Source organism: Ruditapes philippinarum, unplaced genomic scaffold (assembly GCF_026571515.1).
Source record: "Ruditapes philippinarum isolate M1 unplaced genomic scaffold, ASM2657151v2 ctg3217_1_1_1_1, whole genome shotgun sequence".
NCBI classification, from domain to species: Eukaryota; Metazoa; Mollusca; class Bivalvia; order Venerida; family Veneridae; genus Ruditapes; species Ruditapes philippinarum.
The window spans coordinates 142,762-162,853 of NW_026854318.1; the positions used below are offsets into that span (position 1 = coordinate 142,762).

The 20,092-nt window shown below is 33.4% G+C and overlaps 1 protein-coding gene across 1 annotated transcript; it reads left to right on the plus strand.

Annotated features, from left to right (window-relative positions):
* Positions 1-3,155: 3,155 nt before the first annotated feature.
* Positions 3,156-13,468, plus strand: LOC132739784 (interferon-induced protein 44-like). Its single transcript, XM_060727578.1, has 7 exons — positions 3,156-3,207; positions 3,572-3,621; positions 5,399-5,593; positions 7,086-7,226; positions 8,786-8,960; positions 10,205-10,338; positions 13,237-13,468. The coding sequence occupies exons 1-7, from the start codon at positions 3,156-3,158 to the stop codon at positions 13,387-13,389; spliced, it is 900 nt and encodes a 299-aa protein (XP_060583561.1). The 3' UTR covers positions 13,390-13,468.
* Positions 13,469-20,092: the final 6,624 nt, after the last annotated feature.

The window sequence follows — 20,092 nt, forward strand, 5'->3', positions numbered from 1 at the left end:
TATTTAAATATTCAAGATGATCATCACTTTTATACTTAGAAATAATTGCATCAGCAGTGGTTTCTGCGAGTGAAATGTCACTTGCAAGTTTTGACAGGAATCTGTCAAAAGGTCTCAGGTCAATCACAAAAGTCGCTACCCATTTTGCCCGAGATGTCGTTATGTCATTTGTTTTCTGAAATATCACATTTTCCTTTATGATAACACACTGTATCAGGCTTACAAGCAATACACTGAGAACTAGTACTCTCATTATTGTTTTGGTCACCTTTTATTCAAATACAAAGAAGTATTTTTCTTTAGCAATTGATTAAGATATAATTCTCTATATACATACTCGAAAATAACGAGTTTATACTGTTTGTAATTACTTATCTACATTTAACGCCTATTTTTCTAATATGAACTACATTAAAGTCCATATGAAGCCTTACAACAAAACGCATTAACCTAATTCTAATTAACGCGATAAAGAGAGGGATTAGAAGAGAACAATCAATCTTTCAAGGAAAACTTGGAAAGACTCCCCTGGTTTTTGTTTGACTTTCCGCAAACTACCCCTGGCCATACCCACAAACATTGCATACTTTTCAACGCTTCTAATCCAGTCCTTGAAGGCCTTGCTATCACCTTCAAAGGACGGGACCGCCTTAGCCACCCCCTGGGCTCCTATGGTAGTGGATAAACCTGAAATTTGCTGTCCCATTTGCCTAAACAGATCTGCCGTTTCTTCCCGTTCAGCCATAGCAATTCAGAAAAAGTACTCAAAGTTACTCACCACAAATATGAAGCTTCTTGGAAATTTTCAAGGTAGTGACTGGCTTCTCTTCCGCACAACTTTGCAGACGTACTGTTTATGCAAAAACACAATGTGTTTTCATTGTCACGTGTATTCAAAATTTGAAACACACTAAAAAAAGAATTTACTCCTGTCCATTTTTTTTTAATCCTGGTCACGGCACCAAAATAAACCCCCATGTAACAGCAATTACAAAGTCATTTCTAAGTTTATTTCCCTAACTACGACAACAGCCCGGGTCATTTATTTTTATGATCTGTTCTAATCCGTCTCTCTATCGCTTCTCCCCGAAAGGAGAATTGTATATCGATAATATCAACGCAGAAAATCAATTAACCAATCACTAGTAAGGAGGTGTTCCTATAGCCAAGAAATATATATTAATATATCTTCTAGAGTATCATCAGTAGAATATAAATAAACCAATAACAACAATAACAACAATATCAGTTGTAACTTTAAAGGTATATTGTTACACGAATCATTGAAACAAAAACATGTTGATTCACAGTTTTCTTTAGCATCTCAAGACTGTGTAAAGTTTTTTAACTTTATCCAAAACAATCGCAGGGTTTCAACCTTTGTAGATGGTTAATGAACATTAACCATTTCTTTGTAATGAACATCCTGATCTCTCGTCTATTACCGTACCTCCCTCGGAGAATTCCGACTGCAATGGAATAATTGTCGTTGGTGCTCTCTTCGCTTCTCCGCCTAGGTTGCTTAGTAAATAATTAAACGTTTCTATGTTGGATAGTTTTGTGTTTATTTGCACAATTGATTCGAAAATTCCCACCAGTTTATTTTGTTTCCGTAAAACATGTCCAAATAAGGTTTTGGTAATTTAACTGCACTTGTATTGTTTCTGTCAATTTGCATCTGCATCATCATTTGATGTTGCTGTTCAATTTGTGCCATCATCATCTTTTGCATATGTTCTTGATATGTCTCTTTTTCTTTATCATCATGTTTCAATGGCACAATTGACTCACAATATTGGTCTAAATAAATCATACAATTTTCCACCTCGAAATTCAAAACTGCAATCTTCATCTACAATTTTTTTGTAATTACTCCTAATAACTGTCAGTCAAACGTTCCGGTAGTTTATCCATTTGACCCATGAATTTCTCAGAATAGGATTTCAATAGACGTTTACACTTTGGAACATGTTTTAAAAACTCAATTTCTGACACTGCACTCACCTCACTTTTCAAAATGTCGTTTGCTTTTTGAAGCTCAGTTATAACCACTTTTCTGAACATCGTTCTCATTCCTTTTAATGAAGCAACAGTTGGCATTTTGAATATTAATTCAGGTTGCACAAACACAATTTGATCAGAATACTTAATCGAGCAAAGGAATAAACCACCTTTGAAATGCACTTTACACCTTTTGTCACTTCTCAATTTAATTTCTACTTCACACTTTACATCCACTTTAGTATCCGGTTCGCGGGACAATTTTTTATTATGTCGTTAATACAATCAAAGTAAGAGAAAGACTTTTTCGTTTCTCCTTTTAATATCCAATTTTAAACACTTTTTTATTTTACTTTTACAATCAACAAGCCTTTATTTTGTCTCTAACATTTTTTTACAACTAAATAGATTTCACATCAAAATCCTTTTCATATCTCAACAAAATCCCTTTCCTTCGTACAATCCTTTTTTAACACACACCACTTCTGTGACCATGCGGTCTCTATTTATACAATGCTATCATGAAAAGCACGTGAATATGGATGTGGCGGGAATTCAATGGCGGCAAAGTTATAGGGAGCAATGTTATATAATAATAACTTTGGCATGAAAACCAAAGGAGCAATTAACGGAGTATAAACATACAATCAAGTTAAAAGTAGCATATTCTTAGAACAGCATTGAAATTCAAAGTATTCATTACATAATCGTTATGTTAGCGACACCTGTAGTACACAGGAACTGCACTTGACTCCCTAAATGGGTGAACAGTGCGGGAAAAAACAATCCATGAGGCAATAAAGACAAAGCTGTATGTACATATGATCTTGGATATGTTTTGACAAGAAAAATCAAACAATAATGTAAGGCATGCAACAGTGAGTTGTCATATATGAAAACTAATGAATACAATACCGGTTCATATTTGAATATTACATTCAACAAGCACTTTAAAATCAATTGTTAGATTTTACAAGGCCTGAACTCACAAAAGGTATGATAATATTATATAAAATGGAGGGCATGTAGAAAAAAAGGAAAAAAAAAAGAAGAAAAAAAACACTAGCATACATAATTTCCTTAACAAAAATATACATAAGTTATTGACAATAACCTTTCCATTCAAAGGTCCCTGGAATGTGTCTACTTTGAGGATGTATCTCACTGCCGATTCCCCATTGTCCATCAAACCATTGTCAACATCCCGTAAAGTTAATATTATTTTGAACAGCGCAGCCTACGCTCAAAATCGAATCAATATATATGGTAAAATGCGCATGGAAACAAAAAGGTGCTAACTTGAATTAGCTTGTTTAGTCTGGTATTTGTAACACTATTTCTTTGAAAAAAATTGCGCAATTCAATTGATTATGCGAATTGTGCTAGATGTGTAATCAAATAATGGAATCACACAGTATTTCAAGCATGGTTTCGCTTATTTACTGACACAATTGCATGGTCAGTTATGTCATTTAACAGTCATAAGATTGTTGGTCAGTTAACATAAAGGTTCTTTTATGAATGATTTGTTTGAAGATTGTTTTTCTTTGTATTTACAACTTTTTTGTAGATCCTAAACCCTGGAGAAAGTTAGATGACGAAGGAAGCTGGACTAAAGAGGTATATGCATTTTCTTACAAAAAGAAATAAGAACTGTTGCACCGTTAGGACACGAATAATGTGTATGTGTGCGAGCGCGCGCGCGTTTGTGTGTGTGCATACGTGCGTGTGTGTGTGCGCTCGTGCGTGTGCGATTTCTAATGTTTGTAATCAGGATGGTAAAGCGAAAGAACAAGAAAATCAGGCACAAATGAAACACATGAAATTTGTCGTGTTTCTGCATTACAACTATTAAAACATAGATAATAGAACGCCAAACTTTCGTGTGTTTCACGCTTTTTTTAGCATATGACCTAACATATTGTGCAGTTGGGCAGGTAAAAAGGGCTTATTATAGCATTAGGCAGATAATGTTAAGTTAATTCATACAATTTTTTTCTGTATTTGCTTTTTATAAAGTTTTTACAAGTAATTTTTCTCGGCACTTTTGTTACGTATATATATTGATTTTTTTTTAATGAATCATACTTTTGAAGAATGATAGTATAAAAGATCATGAAAACACTGTATTTTTCTGTTTTAATTCAATGTAAAGGCATAATATTTTCATTTATGGTTAAGATAATGTTATTTCAGAAATTTCTTGAAATCCATGAAATTTTTACTGAATATGTCTTATTTGAATTGAACCATGTTGAACCGCCTCCTCCGTGGTCGAGGGGTAAGAGTCGATGACTTCTAATCCAGTTACCTCTCTGGCGTGAGTTCGATCCAAAGGAGATGCTTTGGTAGTTTAGCACGGAGGAAGGTAGTCTAGTACTGGTGTAACTTTCCAGAATCGATGGTTAGGAAACTACCCGCTATATGACTGAAATAATGTTGGGAAAAGGCGTGAAATGAAACAAACAAACAAACGAACGAACCATGTTAAAACTATATATGTGAAACTTCATTTCTTATTACAGTTTAAGTAAAATTGGTCCTTTCTTACAAAGACCGGCAGTTTTTAAAATGACACTTTATTTTCATATTTTGGCCACCTTTAGCCTGTCTAGTTTAGAAAATACCCTAACTTCTCAGCTTAAAGACGAAACACGTTGATTTTATAGTTACAAAAAGACAGTGTAGTAATTTTCAATATTGCCAAGTATCAACTTCAAGCATGATATATCTTTAAATGAACCTCAATTACATAAGTAAATGGCTTAAAAATCAATCAAGAGACTGCGATTTAACGGGGTTGTCCGTAGTAACGCTACATTGATGAAACACAATTCAGCTTTTGTCAGTTTAAATAGGCACAGAGAGGCAAACACATAAAGAAAGAACAATGCAACACATCGAGAAAGCGAAATGAGAAAAAAATGATACGTCAAGAATCTTGTTTTCACTCGACATTGTATTTCAAGTAAATGTTTTTTTTTTCTTTGGATAATAGTTGATAGCTATATAATCCCTCAATATGATAGAAAAAGCGATGTCATTCGTAAAAGTGTAAAGTGAAATACAATAAGACTACATGTCTGCTAATTCGTAATCGTTTGATTACGTCAGATTTTCTTATATTCAATTTCATTTCCATGTGAGTTATGCCAGCAATATAAAATGGCTTCAAACTGTATCTCTGTTTTCTAAAATACCCCCCTTCATATTGACTTAATAACACGCTGCGTCAAAATTATTTGATTGTTTTATAAAAGTGTCTGCTTCTCTGATATACGAACAATAAACAAACTTCTGAAGTCACCTAACACAACTGAAGCCGATTTAATAATCTTAAAGCATTCGAGAATGTTAATTGTATTTATCCGTAGTATATTTTTCTCTTCATTGTAAGTACCGTGAAAAGCTTTTAGAAGAAATAAATGGGCTTAAATTCGAAGATGAAGGCATTGGCACCATTCGAATTTTGCTGTTGGGTCAAATCAAAGCTGGGAAATCATCGTTTGTAAACACATTGGCTTCTATAGACAAAAACCGAATTGCGGAAATAACACGAGCTGGAGGAGCTGACAAAAGCCTGACTTTTGCGGTATTTTGTTGTTTATTATATAACACGTTTAAGAATTTGTTCATTAATCTTCTTAAAACGATTAATATCGGTTTACTTAATATGAATATTAAACGTATACATTTATATCCAAACAAACGCCCTATCGTTTTAAACACGAGGAACGATAAGAAAATATCCGGACTTATTAATGCTTCTGCTTTCTACATGTAGTAAAATAAAGCCATTCATTCGTTCGTAAATGACTTTGTTAATTTACTTTCAATGACAACTGTACATACAAAGGTATTTGAAATGTTTGCGCATTACTTTGATATTGCGTGTGCGAAAATATAAGATCCGAGAAGGTTTGATATCTGCTGTTACAGAGTACTTTTAACACACGTCTACGTACATTATGCGTGTACAACAAGGATATCGAACAAATAAATATAACAAACGTGTGCAAATATATTGGAAACTTTTTTTCAAAGTGTAATTGAATGGTTTTCGAGAACGAGCCATCTTCCCTTGTAAAAATCTAATTATCACGATCCTAGGCTCATGTTTAAGTAAGTTCTTTGTACCAAACTTGCATCAACGATCATCTTAATGAGGAATCGAGGTAGAATAATTGACAGAAGTGAAATGTTGCATCTGTAATGATCATTATGAAATAAATAATGTACACATAGAATTTATAATCTGAAATCTATGGTTATAGAAACTTAAATTTAAATAAGTAACAACATTATCATGTTAGTCTTATATGGTTATGCTTATTGTCGCTTTAGGTTAAATATAAGTAGATGCACATATTGCATCTTGTTTTTTTTCTTCATTGGGGTGGGGGGAGCAATATCTGTACTTGTTCTATATACCTAGTAAGCATTGCTATATTGAATTCCTTATACCTTGTCAAAAAAGTACATTATGTTGGTCAAACGAAACAATAAACACTTGAAAAGCTTGAGGTTCGATAAAAAGAACCTTATCTTCCACCGTTGTATCTACATATATTATCAAAGCCATTGTATAAACCTCATTATTGTTTTTGTTCATAATTATCATGGAACATTTATTGAATGAATTGATCCGGAGTCATACTGTATATACATCTCGTCCTAAAAGTATGACTGCAAAGGTTTCGGACAATTTATAAAATTGCCATATTTCATGTATATTTTTAAACTTGCTTTTTATAATGAAAGTACAATTATTGTAAGATTGATAAATCGATTGATTAATTAATGATATATAAAATAATGACACCTTGCAGTAAATATGTTTATCAGTCACCTAAGTGTAACAGTTAAAATGATTTTTCGCGATTTGTTGTTTAATACTCCGAAAAATGCTTAATGTTGAAAGCTATCTTTTTGTATTTATGGAACATAATGTATACATAATTGACTGTAATTTCCATCTAATAAAAAATACCAATATGTTAAAGCCACATGTATCACTGATAATTTTGTTTTTTAATAATAAGAAAACAATTTTATATTTTATTGAACTTTTCGTAACTTTACAGCTGAAGGAGTATACACCGACTGGAGCTTTAAAGAAAAACATTTGCATATTGGATACGATGGGATACGAGGAAGCCCAGTTCGGCTTGAATGTAAAGGATATTATTTATCTTGTAAAGGGAAATATCTGCCCTGGCTACAAGGTATGCAAAAAGACTCATACATAGTTTTTCACTGTTTCTCTCATCATTTCTAAACTTGTAAGATATAAAGATGAATGCGTGCTCATTAAAAAACCGCATTCATTGATAATAGCTAACCCATGATTGAAGTTCTATGTCATTTAGGGTTCAATCCCATGGTTTGTGAAAAAGTTCCTAGTACCGATATTTCTCGTCTAAAATAGTATGATGATGCCAAGTTATTCAAATATGTCAAATCATCGATGACATAAGCGAAATATTATTTAACCCCCAGTGCTCAAGCTTTTAAATAGATGTCCTCAAGAATAGAGCAGAAACACTGTCGTTTTACTAATATTTCAAAATCCCCCCCCCCCTGCCAAAAAAACACAAAAAAAACAAAAAAAACACCATATAGTTGAAAGAAATCGAAATGATACTTTAAAATGTTTAAATGTTAACATAATTGCTCTGAAAACAAGCATTTTGCTCTACCGCCATCGGGAAATACCTTTGTTAATTATACTACGTTATTCTTTCATTCAGTTTTTTTTTCTAGTTTTATTCGTGTGTGTACGGTCTCGGCCCGGTGATTTTTTCGTATTCTTTGTTCTATTATAAATTAGTCACATTTGAGGATTAATTCTGGATTCCACTGTACTTGATGGATTACATACTGTCTTCAATTTTAAACATCAACACTATCTTAGTCAAACGAGGCCTAAAATATAATAGGTTAGCCATTTACTTTTTTCAGAAATCTTCATTATGTTGTAACACTGTTTAAATTCACTACTTTAAAAACTCCAGACTGCTGGTGGGTAGTACATCTGTAATCCTACCGCCAACAAATGAGTTCCTGGAGAATACACACAAAAAAACAACTTTTAAAGTCATCATATAACACACAAAAACTACACACATGCAATAAATTCACTTTAATTTTGGCAAATATTACTAGAGATGACTTAAATGTGACCACTTGAAAACTTTAAAGAACTATTTTCTAGCCTACGACGGGTTGGGTCTAATTCCGTACCGGGAGGTGACCGTACAGGACAATATCGCGACCTATGTTCCGGAACGCACCAAATCTGGAATTGTATCAAACATATAGGGCAACGAATAACATCTTTTGTTTTTATATTTGTGTAATTTATGGTACTAAAAATTACAATTCATAAATTATATCATTTATATGATGACCAATTTATCGATTTTATCTTTAGCTTGAAATGTAATGGGCCTTCTCAATAACAACAATTAATATATGACCCCGATATATTTACGCTTTTGTCAACATTCTTTCTTGAGTTAAGGTGTCAGTAATGATGGATTTATACAATAAACCCAACTATATCAGTATTAACCGTTATCTTGAAATTTATTTCATTTTGTTTTTCATTTTACTATCTGCAGGTCAATGGCTTAAAAGGGTCTATGTCAGGGAATAATAAAAAATCCAAATGGTGAAAAATCAGTTTAATTATCAAAACAGACAAAATGTGAAAGGAAATATCATATTATCAATATAAATAAAAAAACTATTTCAAATTGTTTTAATTTTATTTCTTAAAAAGTTTAATCCTGCATCTCCGATCGAACAAGACAGTGCTTATTATAGACCAAACCCCCAGAAAAGCGATAGGATTCACTGCATTGTGTTTGTAGCGGACGCTAATATTTTTGGGCAGGACAACGTAACAGCCGGAGCAATGCAGAAACAGAAAGAACTAGATGAAGCATTACGCGAAGGTATTCCATTACTTCAGTTTCATAGTGTAATATCATGAGCATTTCAATAGAACGGTTCTTAACAGATTCCACCAAGAATGTAAACGATGGCAAAATTATGTATTTCAGATTTTATTTGATAGTTTATACACGTTAGTGGTATTTTTAAGCTATATGACTATTAAATAATTTCTCCACGGTATCGTAGGAATATATTGTGCGTATATTAACGCATAGAATGTATTGCATGTCAAGTACTTTAAAGAATGCAGGTTGTCATCAACTTTATGATATCATTTCTGTTTTTCAAATTTGAAATGTATTTTCTTTTAGTTTTAATTCGCTTCCATGTAAGGTTTTATAAAAATTCCGATGTCAAGTCCAAATTCGTTTTTTTAAACACCATGCATGTGAAAGAGACTTTTCTTACCACATTTTCTTGAGTTTTGACCGTTTATTACAATTTCGGGTTTTATAACAATTCAGGTGGACAACCTAAATGTAACAATATTTTGCATCCTGACCAGTTTTGTAATAATTTTATTGCAATTCCGGTTTTATTACAATTCAGGTTGTAACATGGTCTGTCATTTCGTCTATTTGTCCGTTCCTAAAAATTGTTTCCTTAGATCACTTTCGAAGTACTTTACCAACAAATTTATTTAAAATATAGAAAAGCTGAAACTTTGGTTATATAGTATCATCCTGAGAAAATTGGATATATGATGACATCTTGCATAAACATAATATCTTTACTAGGCAGGGAAATTTAACACATTACTAAGATATATACAAGCTAAGAACTCAAAGATTTAATTTCATTTGTGTCGTGTCATGTCATGTTATGTCATTCATTCATTCATTCATTCATTCATTCATTCGTTAGTTTATTCATTCACTCAATTCAGTAACCAATGACCAGTCAGAATATTGCTTTTGTTCTTACCGGTTTTTTGCTTTTTTATTTCATTCCGCAAGTTATTCATATGAGGCATATCAACACATATGTTTATTTTTTGTTCCTCTTGTTCCGTTGATACTAATATCGTTGTTGTTATCGTGTCTGTTTATTATTAAACACAGATTTGAAATGAAAACTTATGTCGGCGAACCCTAGTAAATTGTTTGTAAACGAGGTTGTTCAAGAGTTAATTCATAATAAAAAGAGCAGTCTTCAATCAACGTTTGCAATTTAGTAACGAAAAAAAATAAATTGTATTTTTTAAACGAAGAAGCAAGGTTTGTCATATTTTCGTTATTTACAGATGTTGCAAGATGTGTATTGTTGACCAAAATTGATGTTCTGTGTCAATCAGTTGAAACCGATGTTACAAATACATATAGGAGTGAAAAGGTTAAGCAGGCGGTTCAAAGAGCCGCAGAGTTCTTTTGTGTTCAGGTAAATACATACCTCACAATGAAGGAATAATAACACGTTTTTTTTACCGGCCAATATAACTAATAATTTATTTTCACGACCTTGATAACATTCCTAACATCTTAGCAATTGTAAGTAATTTTCAACCCATGTTTTATGTACATGAATTGGAATGAACATTATTGATACTTTATAATATTCAAATTAATTTTGTTGGTTTACATAAAACGTCATTTCTCTGTTATAACGTATTCACTATAACAAGTAGTTTGGTTATTGTTTGGGTTTTGTATCTGATTCACAATTGGTATGAGGGATTAGTTTTTTGTTTGTTTTGGGTTTTACGTCACATCGACATAGGTCATATCGAGACGTTCCAGCTTTACTAGTGGAGGAACACCCCAGGTACCTTCCGTGCATTATTTCAGGCACGAACGGGTACCTGAGTAGAACCACCGACGTTCCACAAGCTAGCTGGATAGCTTACTCACATGAAAGTGGCTTGAAGTCAACGACCTTAACCACTCGGCCACGGACGCCTATGAGGGATTAGTTAAGTCCTCAACAGACGGTAGGATTTTGATGAACACAACTAATAAACATAGAAGAACAAGCAATTTTGAATGTATGAAGGATACTCCTTCTTGAATTTGTACTACTCTTTACTTGAATTACAGGATAGAACATATTAAATCTTTTAATTCTTGTAAATTTATAGACTTCCCACGATGATAGGTAACATATTTCTCAATTATCCCTTGATTAAGTGTATGAATGAAAATCAAGAACAATTAGGTCTAAAATGTAAGCATAGTAGTAAGAAAGTGTAAAAAGGATTTTGAAAAACCAAAGGGGGGCAAGTTGTGGCATGTTCGAATCCCAAATTATTTTTTTTTTAAATAGAGGAGTTTTCATCATTACTCATGAAGAAGAATTAATTTTTCACCGTGACGTCTTAATTAAAAAAAAAAAGATTAAGGATGCTATTTGATTCATTCCAGAACTTTATAATTTCCTAAATTTTTCCTCCATGCTATCAACATTCTACCTTCTATCCTTTTCGTTGGTCAATACCAACAATTATAATATTGACACATATTTCAATAATATCTAGTAAAGTGTGTAAGGGATTCATTCAGAAGGATTTATTTTGGACGGATAAAGAATCAAGGTCTGAATGCAAGTGTTGGATTGTTTTGAAAAGTGTATCGTATCTTTATTAGTGTTGTACATCTAAATCCGACTGTCTGAGGATGATTTTAGTAATGGTGTCGTGTAACACTTAAAGCGTTAAACATTACAACAATTTTTTTTTTACTTTTCATTTCTTTTCAATCTTGCTCATCTGTAAAAATGAAAATTCAAATATTAGGATTATCATATCATGATACGTGTATTATCATATTAAACACACCTATTTCAAAAGAATAAAACTTATATTACCATATCTTATAAATTAAATTCAACACAAAGAGTTCGCTTACAACATTCACTTAAAAAAGAATGTTTGTTAAATTATTAAAATTAACCAAGATCGTGTTCTTGTTTAGGCTCAATTTCTACTGACAAAATGCTTTTAAGGTTACTTTACTGATAGAAAATGTTTTTAAGCAATATCAATGGAACATACGTTCAGTTAGTACTCACGTAGCAAGATTGTCCGCTTTTGCTTTGTCTTTTTTAACCTAGTTTGATAAATCGACCACCTAACAATTGAATTCACCATATAACACAGAAACTTGTGAAGTTCATCCTCGACTTCAGAAATGCGGGATCCGTTGTCTATGACATGCAAATTTAAATGAGGGACTTAATGTTGCTGACTCGGCTTGGCTATTACTTCATAGAGGACTATGGTATTTGCAAGATGTTGTTCAAAACAAAACACTTAAATACGAAACTGGTGACGGTTATGGTTCCATAGGCTCCTTTGTTGTGAAAATATCGGTCCATTTTATTTTAAGATGCGTAAAGTCCCAACCTTAAAGAATAACTGTTCTCTAAACGAGGAATTAGGCGGAACAAAATACTTTTGGATTTTTAAAGACGTAAAATGTTTCATGTTCCATTATCCAGCTAATGTGATGTGTTAAGACATCGACAGACAGATATAATGGCAGGATATCTCGATTTGAATTTGAACGTCCACCCATTTTGTTAAATGAGTTCTCCTGTTGCTTAGGAGGTTATTTTACCACAACGACATACGATATCGTCGTTGATTTTAACTGTGGTAGCAATACTAACAGCAGATTTGACAAATAAACTAAGGAGTGTTACTCTTTCTGAAACCGAAACGTTTATATCTAATACATGCAGTTAGTCGTATATTTGAACGATGCTCGAATTGCACGCTATTTCTTTATGTCAAGTCAACGTTGCATTTGGCCACAATATGCTGTAACAGTTGCTCAATTACTGGAAACCATGTCATACGTTAAGCGAGCCACAGCTTCCTGGGTGGGAAAGTAGAAGACTATGTAAACACAGCTTCCTGGCTGGGAAAGTGGACGAGTATGTAGGCACATAATCGAATGCGATACTGGCGAATTTTAGTGAGCGAATACAATGGTACATATTCGATCTGTGCCTTATACATAAACATACAGTTTACATAACGACAGGTTCTTTCTTAACTAGCACATACACTTGTTTTTTTCCGTTTCACATATATATTTATGTGCGTATGTGAGTGAGTGTGTGTGTGTGTGTGCGTGCGTGCGTGCGTTGGTGTGCGTGTGCGTGTGTGTGTGTGTGTGTGTGTGTGTGTGATATTATAAAACTATTGATAGTATGCGTTTTATAAATTTTACCAATGTGCAAAAATAAATTACTGTAAGAAATAGTTATTGTCATTTTGACATAAATCACGAAATAATATGTATATGTCTAAACTGTTCTATGTTTGCTTTATTTTAGGAACGGAATATTTTACCTATTAAGAATTATGAAAAAGAAACAGCAACGGACACCAAAATTGAAATTCTTATACTCTTAGCTTTGAGACAAATGATGCGCTTTGCAAAAGATTTCTATGATGGATCTGCATCAGGTCAAACTCCAGAAACATAGAAATTAAACAAAAACATCGATGATCTTTAAAATTGTCCCAATGGAACAGACATTTTCGAATTACCAGTATGAATTGTTCGGTTATCATTAAATGAATAAACATGGGAAGATTAAAGAATGGAACATATTGTTAAAGATTTTACTTTTTGTGTATGTTATACATTATTTAGTAATCGCTAGAATTTAAAATGTTATAAGAAAACAGCTTGGTCATTGTTGGAAACTATTTATGATATATGACGCATATAGCCATGTATTTCACACATTTTGCTAGATTATTCATCTTTTGTATCAATCTATATTTTATAACATATTTCTACTCTGTTGAATTTCATACTGCATATTTTTTGATACTTCCTTTACACGAGAATTATGTACTACAAAGCATACATCTTTGTTATTCTTAAACTTTATTTTTTTTTATACATAGCAACACTTATAAAGGAAGAATATGACACTTTTCATTTTTTATCACACCAATATATCTACATATTGAAAACAGATTGAACTCAAACTAATTGACATTTGACAAACTTAAATGCAACAACCCAGAGATAAAGTACTTGTATTAGAGATAGATTTTTAAATGTCAATATTTCCTTATTGTTATATTTTCATAGAATACATATTGTTAACTTATGCCGCGTGTATTTGCTTGTAATAAAGATATGTGGCGACAATTGATTTTTCAGCTTGTTTGTTAGCGTTCATTAGGTCTTCGAAGTTATGGGAGGAAAAAACCTTGATATAATCTGTTATGACACGAACAAAGAATGTCTTTAAGAAAACAACATAACTGAAAACACGGGTGTAATAAAGAGCCAGCAAAAGAAATATAAAAAATCCTCAATTTGATTATATGATTTCACACAAACAGATAACTGACATTGTTTTCAGGTTAATGAAAGATTACTATTCTCTGATTCAACCGATGATGATGGTGTTAGTAGGACATTATATAGAAGATAAATTGGATATAGAAATTTACATGTATTTGATGTAGTAAGAGACGAAATCGTTCAGTTTAATTTTAAAGACGTTGTCCTGTCTTATATGTGCCAAACGGAATGACGTTGTCCTGTGCAGTGATAATATTGAATTGCATTGTCCTGGTTTGTTGCAAGATAGTGTTGGTTTATAATTGAAATCATGCTCTGCCACAACATGAAACTACCATATTCTGAGTGTAGTATACATTGAAATTGGAAAATGATGTCATTCTCTCATTCAGGAATCAAACTCGGGACCTCTAGAGGCGGACGCGTTACCACCGGGCCATGTAGGACTGCCGAATAATCTTAAAATCATCTATGAATTACTTACTTCTGGCCTGGACATAACCGTTTTTATACTAGGTATGACCTAGTGATATTTAACCTCTAATTTTGACTAAACTATCGATTTAGGTCTTGGGAGCGACATATCCTGGTGTGAACATTTATGAAGGGTCATTTTAAATCAACGAATATCAAAATTCTGGCATGAACACGAACTTCTTATCACTTTGTGAACATATGCATAACATGTTTACTAACTCTACGTGTGGCATTGACCTTTTTCAAAGAAACTGGGTCTTGCGCGCAACTCTTCTCGATTTAGTCATGTGTGACATCTTGAACGCCCCTGTGAAAGTTATTTCCCGGACACGATCTGTAAAGGAATGCAGGACCAGATGAAATGTCTCCTTTAAGTGTGACCTTTGAGCTACGGACCTTGATCTTGCGCGCAACATGTCTTGATGTTGTGGATATTTATGTCAAGTAGCAATTAATGACTTACTTCTGGCCATCTATACTTTATGTAAAACATTGTGATATTAAAATTCTAAATGATAATCAAACCCAGAATGTTCAGTATTTGTATCGGCAGTGTCACTATATAATATATGACATATATGTGTCAGTAAGACCATTTCAAAGATTTATAAATCCTCAAACTGGGATTCGTCATGACAATGGTTATGTGTATATTAAAATATATAATTATACAATATGTAAATGTCAAAATGATAATAAGGCTGTAACAATTTTGAAATTGCTTATCAACAAATGTTGGGAAGGCTACTCTGGAACCATATCAATGAGTTCAGCATATGGTGATCATGCTAACAGAGCACAATGCAAAAATAATTGATACACCTAATGCGACGAGTGGTGTGCTTTACTTCAACCAGTTCAAATTTGTTTTATTTCGTGATTGCCTTCAGTGCCCTCAGATTCTGTGCCAAGGTCAAAACATTCCAGAAACTGTGTTTTACATTATTGTGATCAATCACAACTTTATAAGAATGTTACTTAGTGGTCTGTGACGAAAACTCGCTTAAGAGCAGGTTCTTTCATCAATTGACGTCATGCACAATTAGCCGTGGTACAATGAACGCTGAGTACTTAAAACAAGAGGAATGATCAAGAAATTGTGATGGTTAAGAGGGTCTTCTTCAAAGCAATATAAGGCTCTAAAACTAGCTTCCACAAGGGAAATGAGAGCAAGAGGCCGCAAAAAATTGTCGCTTTTTGGACCGGCGATTAATTGTCTTAGAAAAAAAGTCTAAGACATTTCGTAAAAAACATTCATATTCTACAGCCAACCGTTTAAACATAGTTTGTCCGATTATGTTGCAATTTCGTTTTTGTACACCCTTGGAGGGTCTTCTTTGCACAAAATGATTACCGAAGCCCTAAACCAAATAGTATGCTGTGAGATTTCCACATGGCATGTTCATTTTTTTTGACCGGCGTTTTTTCCTTTCTCTATATAAAATGTTTATAATTTTCTTAATATACACCATATTCTAGATCCAACCGGTAAAACACCATTTGTCTGATCCCGATTGCGATTCATTTTTGAACAGCTTCGGAGAGTCTTCTTTTCTAACAATGAAGACCAAATCCCTAGCACAATATGTCCGTGAGATTTCCGCATAGCATGGCCATTTTTTTGACCGGCGTTTTTTCCTTTCTATATATAAAAGGCATTTTTTTTTCTAAAAATACACCATATTCTAGATCCAACCGGTAAAACACCATTTGTCTGGTCCCGATAACGATTCATTTTTGCACAGTTCGGAGGGTCTTCTTTTCTAACAATGAAGACCAAATCCCTAACACAAACAATATGTCCGTGAGATTTCCGTATGGCATGGTCATTTTTTTGGACCGGCGTTTTGTTCTTCCTCTATATAAAGTGATTGAATTTTCGCAAAAAAATACCATATCCTAAAGCAAACCGTTTAAACACCATGAGTCTGATTACGTTGAAAATTCGTTTTTATACAACTTTTAAGGGTCTTCTTTGTACACAATGAGCACAAAAAGCCCTTACCCAAACAATATGTCCTGGAGATTTCCGCTAGGCATGGCCATTTTTATGAACGACGATTTGTTCTTTGTCTATATAAGGTGTATTAAAAAACACCATATTCTAGAGTCAGTCGTTAAAACACCATTTATCTGATTCCGTTGCAAATTCATTTTGTACAACTTTGTCCTCTATGCACAATATGAGAATTAAAGCCCAAACCCAAACAATATGTCCGGGAGATTTCCGCACAGCCATAGATTTACTGAAAATTGGCAAAATTAAAACCTTACTGAAACTTTGTTTTACATAATTTTGATCAATCACAACTTAATAAGAATGTTATTTAGTGGTCTGTGAGGAAAACTCGCTTTAGAGCATATTATTTCAGGAATTGACGTCATGCACAGCTAGCCGTTGTAAAATGAACGCTGCGTACTTACAAAAAAAACCTGGAATGATCAAGAGATTGTGATGATGAAGAGGGTCTTCTTCACAGCAAAATTAGGCTCTAGAACTAGCTACCACAAGGGAAATGATAGCAAGAGGCCGCATAAAATTGTCGCTTTTTGGACCGGCGATTAATTGTCTAAGAAAAAAAGTCTAGGACATTTCGTAAAAAAAAACATTCACATTCTACAACCAACCGTTTAAACATAATTTGTCCGATTTTGTTGCAATTTCGTTTTTGTACACCCTTCTTTGCACAAAATGATGACCAATGTCTCAATTTATTCATGATCTCTTTTTAATAACAATACTAGAACTATCACTTAATGTGATTAATACTCCCACAAGACTGCTTCGGAAATGAGGATGTTACTAGTAACAGAATACCTTGTAAAAGAATTGAAATATAGAGTTATGGTTGTGGGCAATTAAAGATAGTTGTGGTTCTTGTATGTTGCATTTCCTTTCAATGTGGTTGGCCATTGATGAACATTTATTGAATTACTCTGTAATAAGTCCAGAAAGACAAGGAAAAGGGCAATAACTCTATAAATACTGAAGATGTAGTTATAGTTCTTGTGCACTGCACTTCCTCTTATTGTGCTTGACCATTGTATAAAGTTGTTTTGAATTCCAACCAGTACCTTTTTAGATATGCTCCGGACAAGGAAAAGTATCAAAGGGCAGTAACTCTGTATTTTGTCAAAATGGAGTTATGGCTCTGGTGCACTGCACTTCCTTTAAATGTCCTTGACAACTGTATGAAGTTGTATTGAATTCCAAACAGTAGTTTTCAAGTTATGCTCTGAACAAGGAAAAGTAACAAAGGGCAATAACTCTGTCAATAGTCAAGATGGAGTTTTGGTTCTTGTGCACTGCACTTCCTCTCAATGTGCTTGACCATTGTATGAAGTTATATTGAATTCCAACCATTAGTCTTCAAGATATGCTCCGGACAAAAAAAGCAATGGAAAAGTAACAACGAGCAATAACTCTGTAATTAGTCAAGATGAAGTTATGGTTCTTGTGCACTGCACTTCCCCTTATTGTGCTTGACCATTTTATGAAGTTGTTTTGAATTCCAACCGGTAGTTTTCATGTCATGCTCTGGACAAGGAAAAGTAAAAAAGGGCAGTAACTCAGTAATGCGTCAAGATGGAGTTATGGTTCCTGAACACTGCCCTTTTTCTCAATGTGCTTGACCATTGTATGAAGTTATAATGAAACAGTAGTTTTCAAGTTATGCTCTGAACAAGGAAAAGTAACAAAGGGCAATAACTCTGTCAATAGTCAAGATGGAGTTTTGGTTCTTGTGCACTGCACTTCCTCTCAATGTGCTTGACCATTGTATGAAGTTATATTGAATTCCAACCATTAGTCTTCAAGTTATGGTCCGGACAAAAGAATGCAATGGAAAAGTAACAAAGGACAATAACTCTGTAATTACTTTAGATAGAGTTATGGTTCTTATGCACTGCACTTCCGCTTATTGTGCTTGACAATTGTATCAAGTTGTTTTTAATTCAAACCAGTAGTTTTCAAGTTATGCCCCAGACAAGGAAAAGTAACAAAGGGCAATAACTCTGTAATACGTCAAGATAGAGTTATGGTTCTTGTGCACTGCACTTCCTCTCAATGTGCTTGACCATTGTATGAAGTTATGATGAATTCCAACCATTAGTCTTCAAGTTATTGTCCGGACAAAATAATGCAATGGAAAAGTAACAAAGGGCAATAACTCTGTAATTACTTTAGATAGAGTTATGGTTCTTGTGCACTGCACTTTCCCTTATTGTGTTTGACAATTGAATAAAGTTGTTTTGAATTCCAACCAGTAGTTTTCAAGTTATGCCCCGGACAAGGAAAAGTAACAAAGGGCAATAACTTTGTTATTAGTCAAGATAGAGTTATAGTTCTTGGCACTGCACTTCCTCTCAATATGCTTGACCATTGTATGTAGTTATATTGAATTCCAACTATTAGTCTTCAAGTTATGCTCCGGACAAGGAAAATGCAACGGATGTCTGGACCGACCGACCAACCGACCACCGGGTGACTCCTATATACCCCCCAATCTTCGTGTTTGGGGGTATAATAACGGCGAAAAGCATAACCAAAGCAGACTGTACGAAAGATTTCCGCGTAGTATGTCGTATTTTACCTTGGCGATTTTTCCTTTCTGTATATAAAGTTCATGAATTTTCGTAACAAAAACACAGTATTCTTAGACCAACTGCTTTTACTTCATTTGTCTGATTTCGTTGCGGATTCGATTTTGTACAAATTCGGAGGATCTTTTTAACATAAATATGATATACTCGAAACTCTAACCCAAGTAAAACATCCGTTTGATTTCCTTGTTGCATGGTCGTACTGGAGCAATTTCACATTTTATATACTGTAGCAATACTATTTAGCAATCTAAATTCTGTACCAATACTATTTAACATTTTATATACTATACCAATACCATACTATATAAATAAATAACCTGCAAACACTGCAATCCATCTAGATAAAATATACAATTTGACTTGTATGAAGAATTTGTACATGGGGCTTTTGTGACCAGCAAAATAAATTAATTGGTTTTTAAACTTTTAATTAACATTTGAATTAACGGCAGACTTTGTTTAACTAAGAATATGTTAAAGGGGGTTAGTCATTGATGCAACGGAACAAAAAATCCAGTATTAAATGCAACATTTATTTCAGATTTTAGATTTCAAGATATAAACATATCAAGAGAGATATCGGAGCAACATAATATTAAAGTGACCTTATGATTTTCCCACTTTCGAGTGAAGCCTAAATAGTAACATATTTCAACCGCCTATTATAATTGTCATTGGCTTAGAAATGGCTATGACAAAATGATAAAACTGCCTAAAACATAAAAAGACTTGCCCACTCTGTTTATAAGATAACGTTACAAATTCATGCTAAGAGATATCTC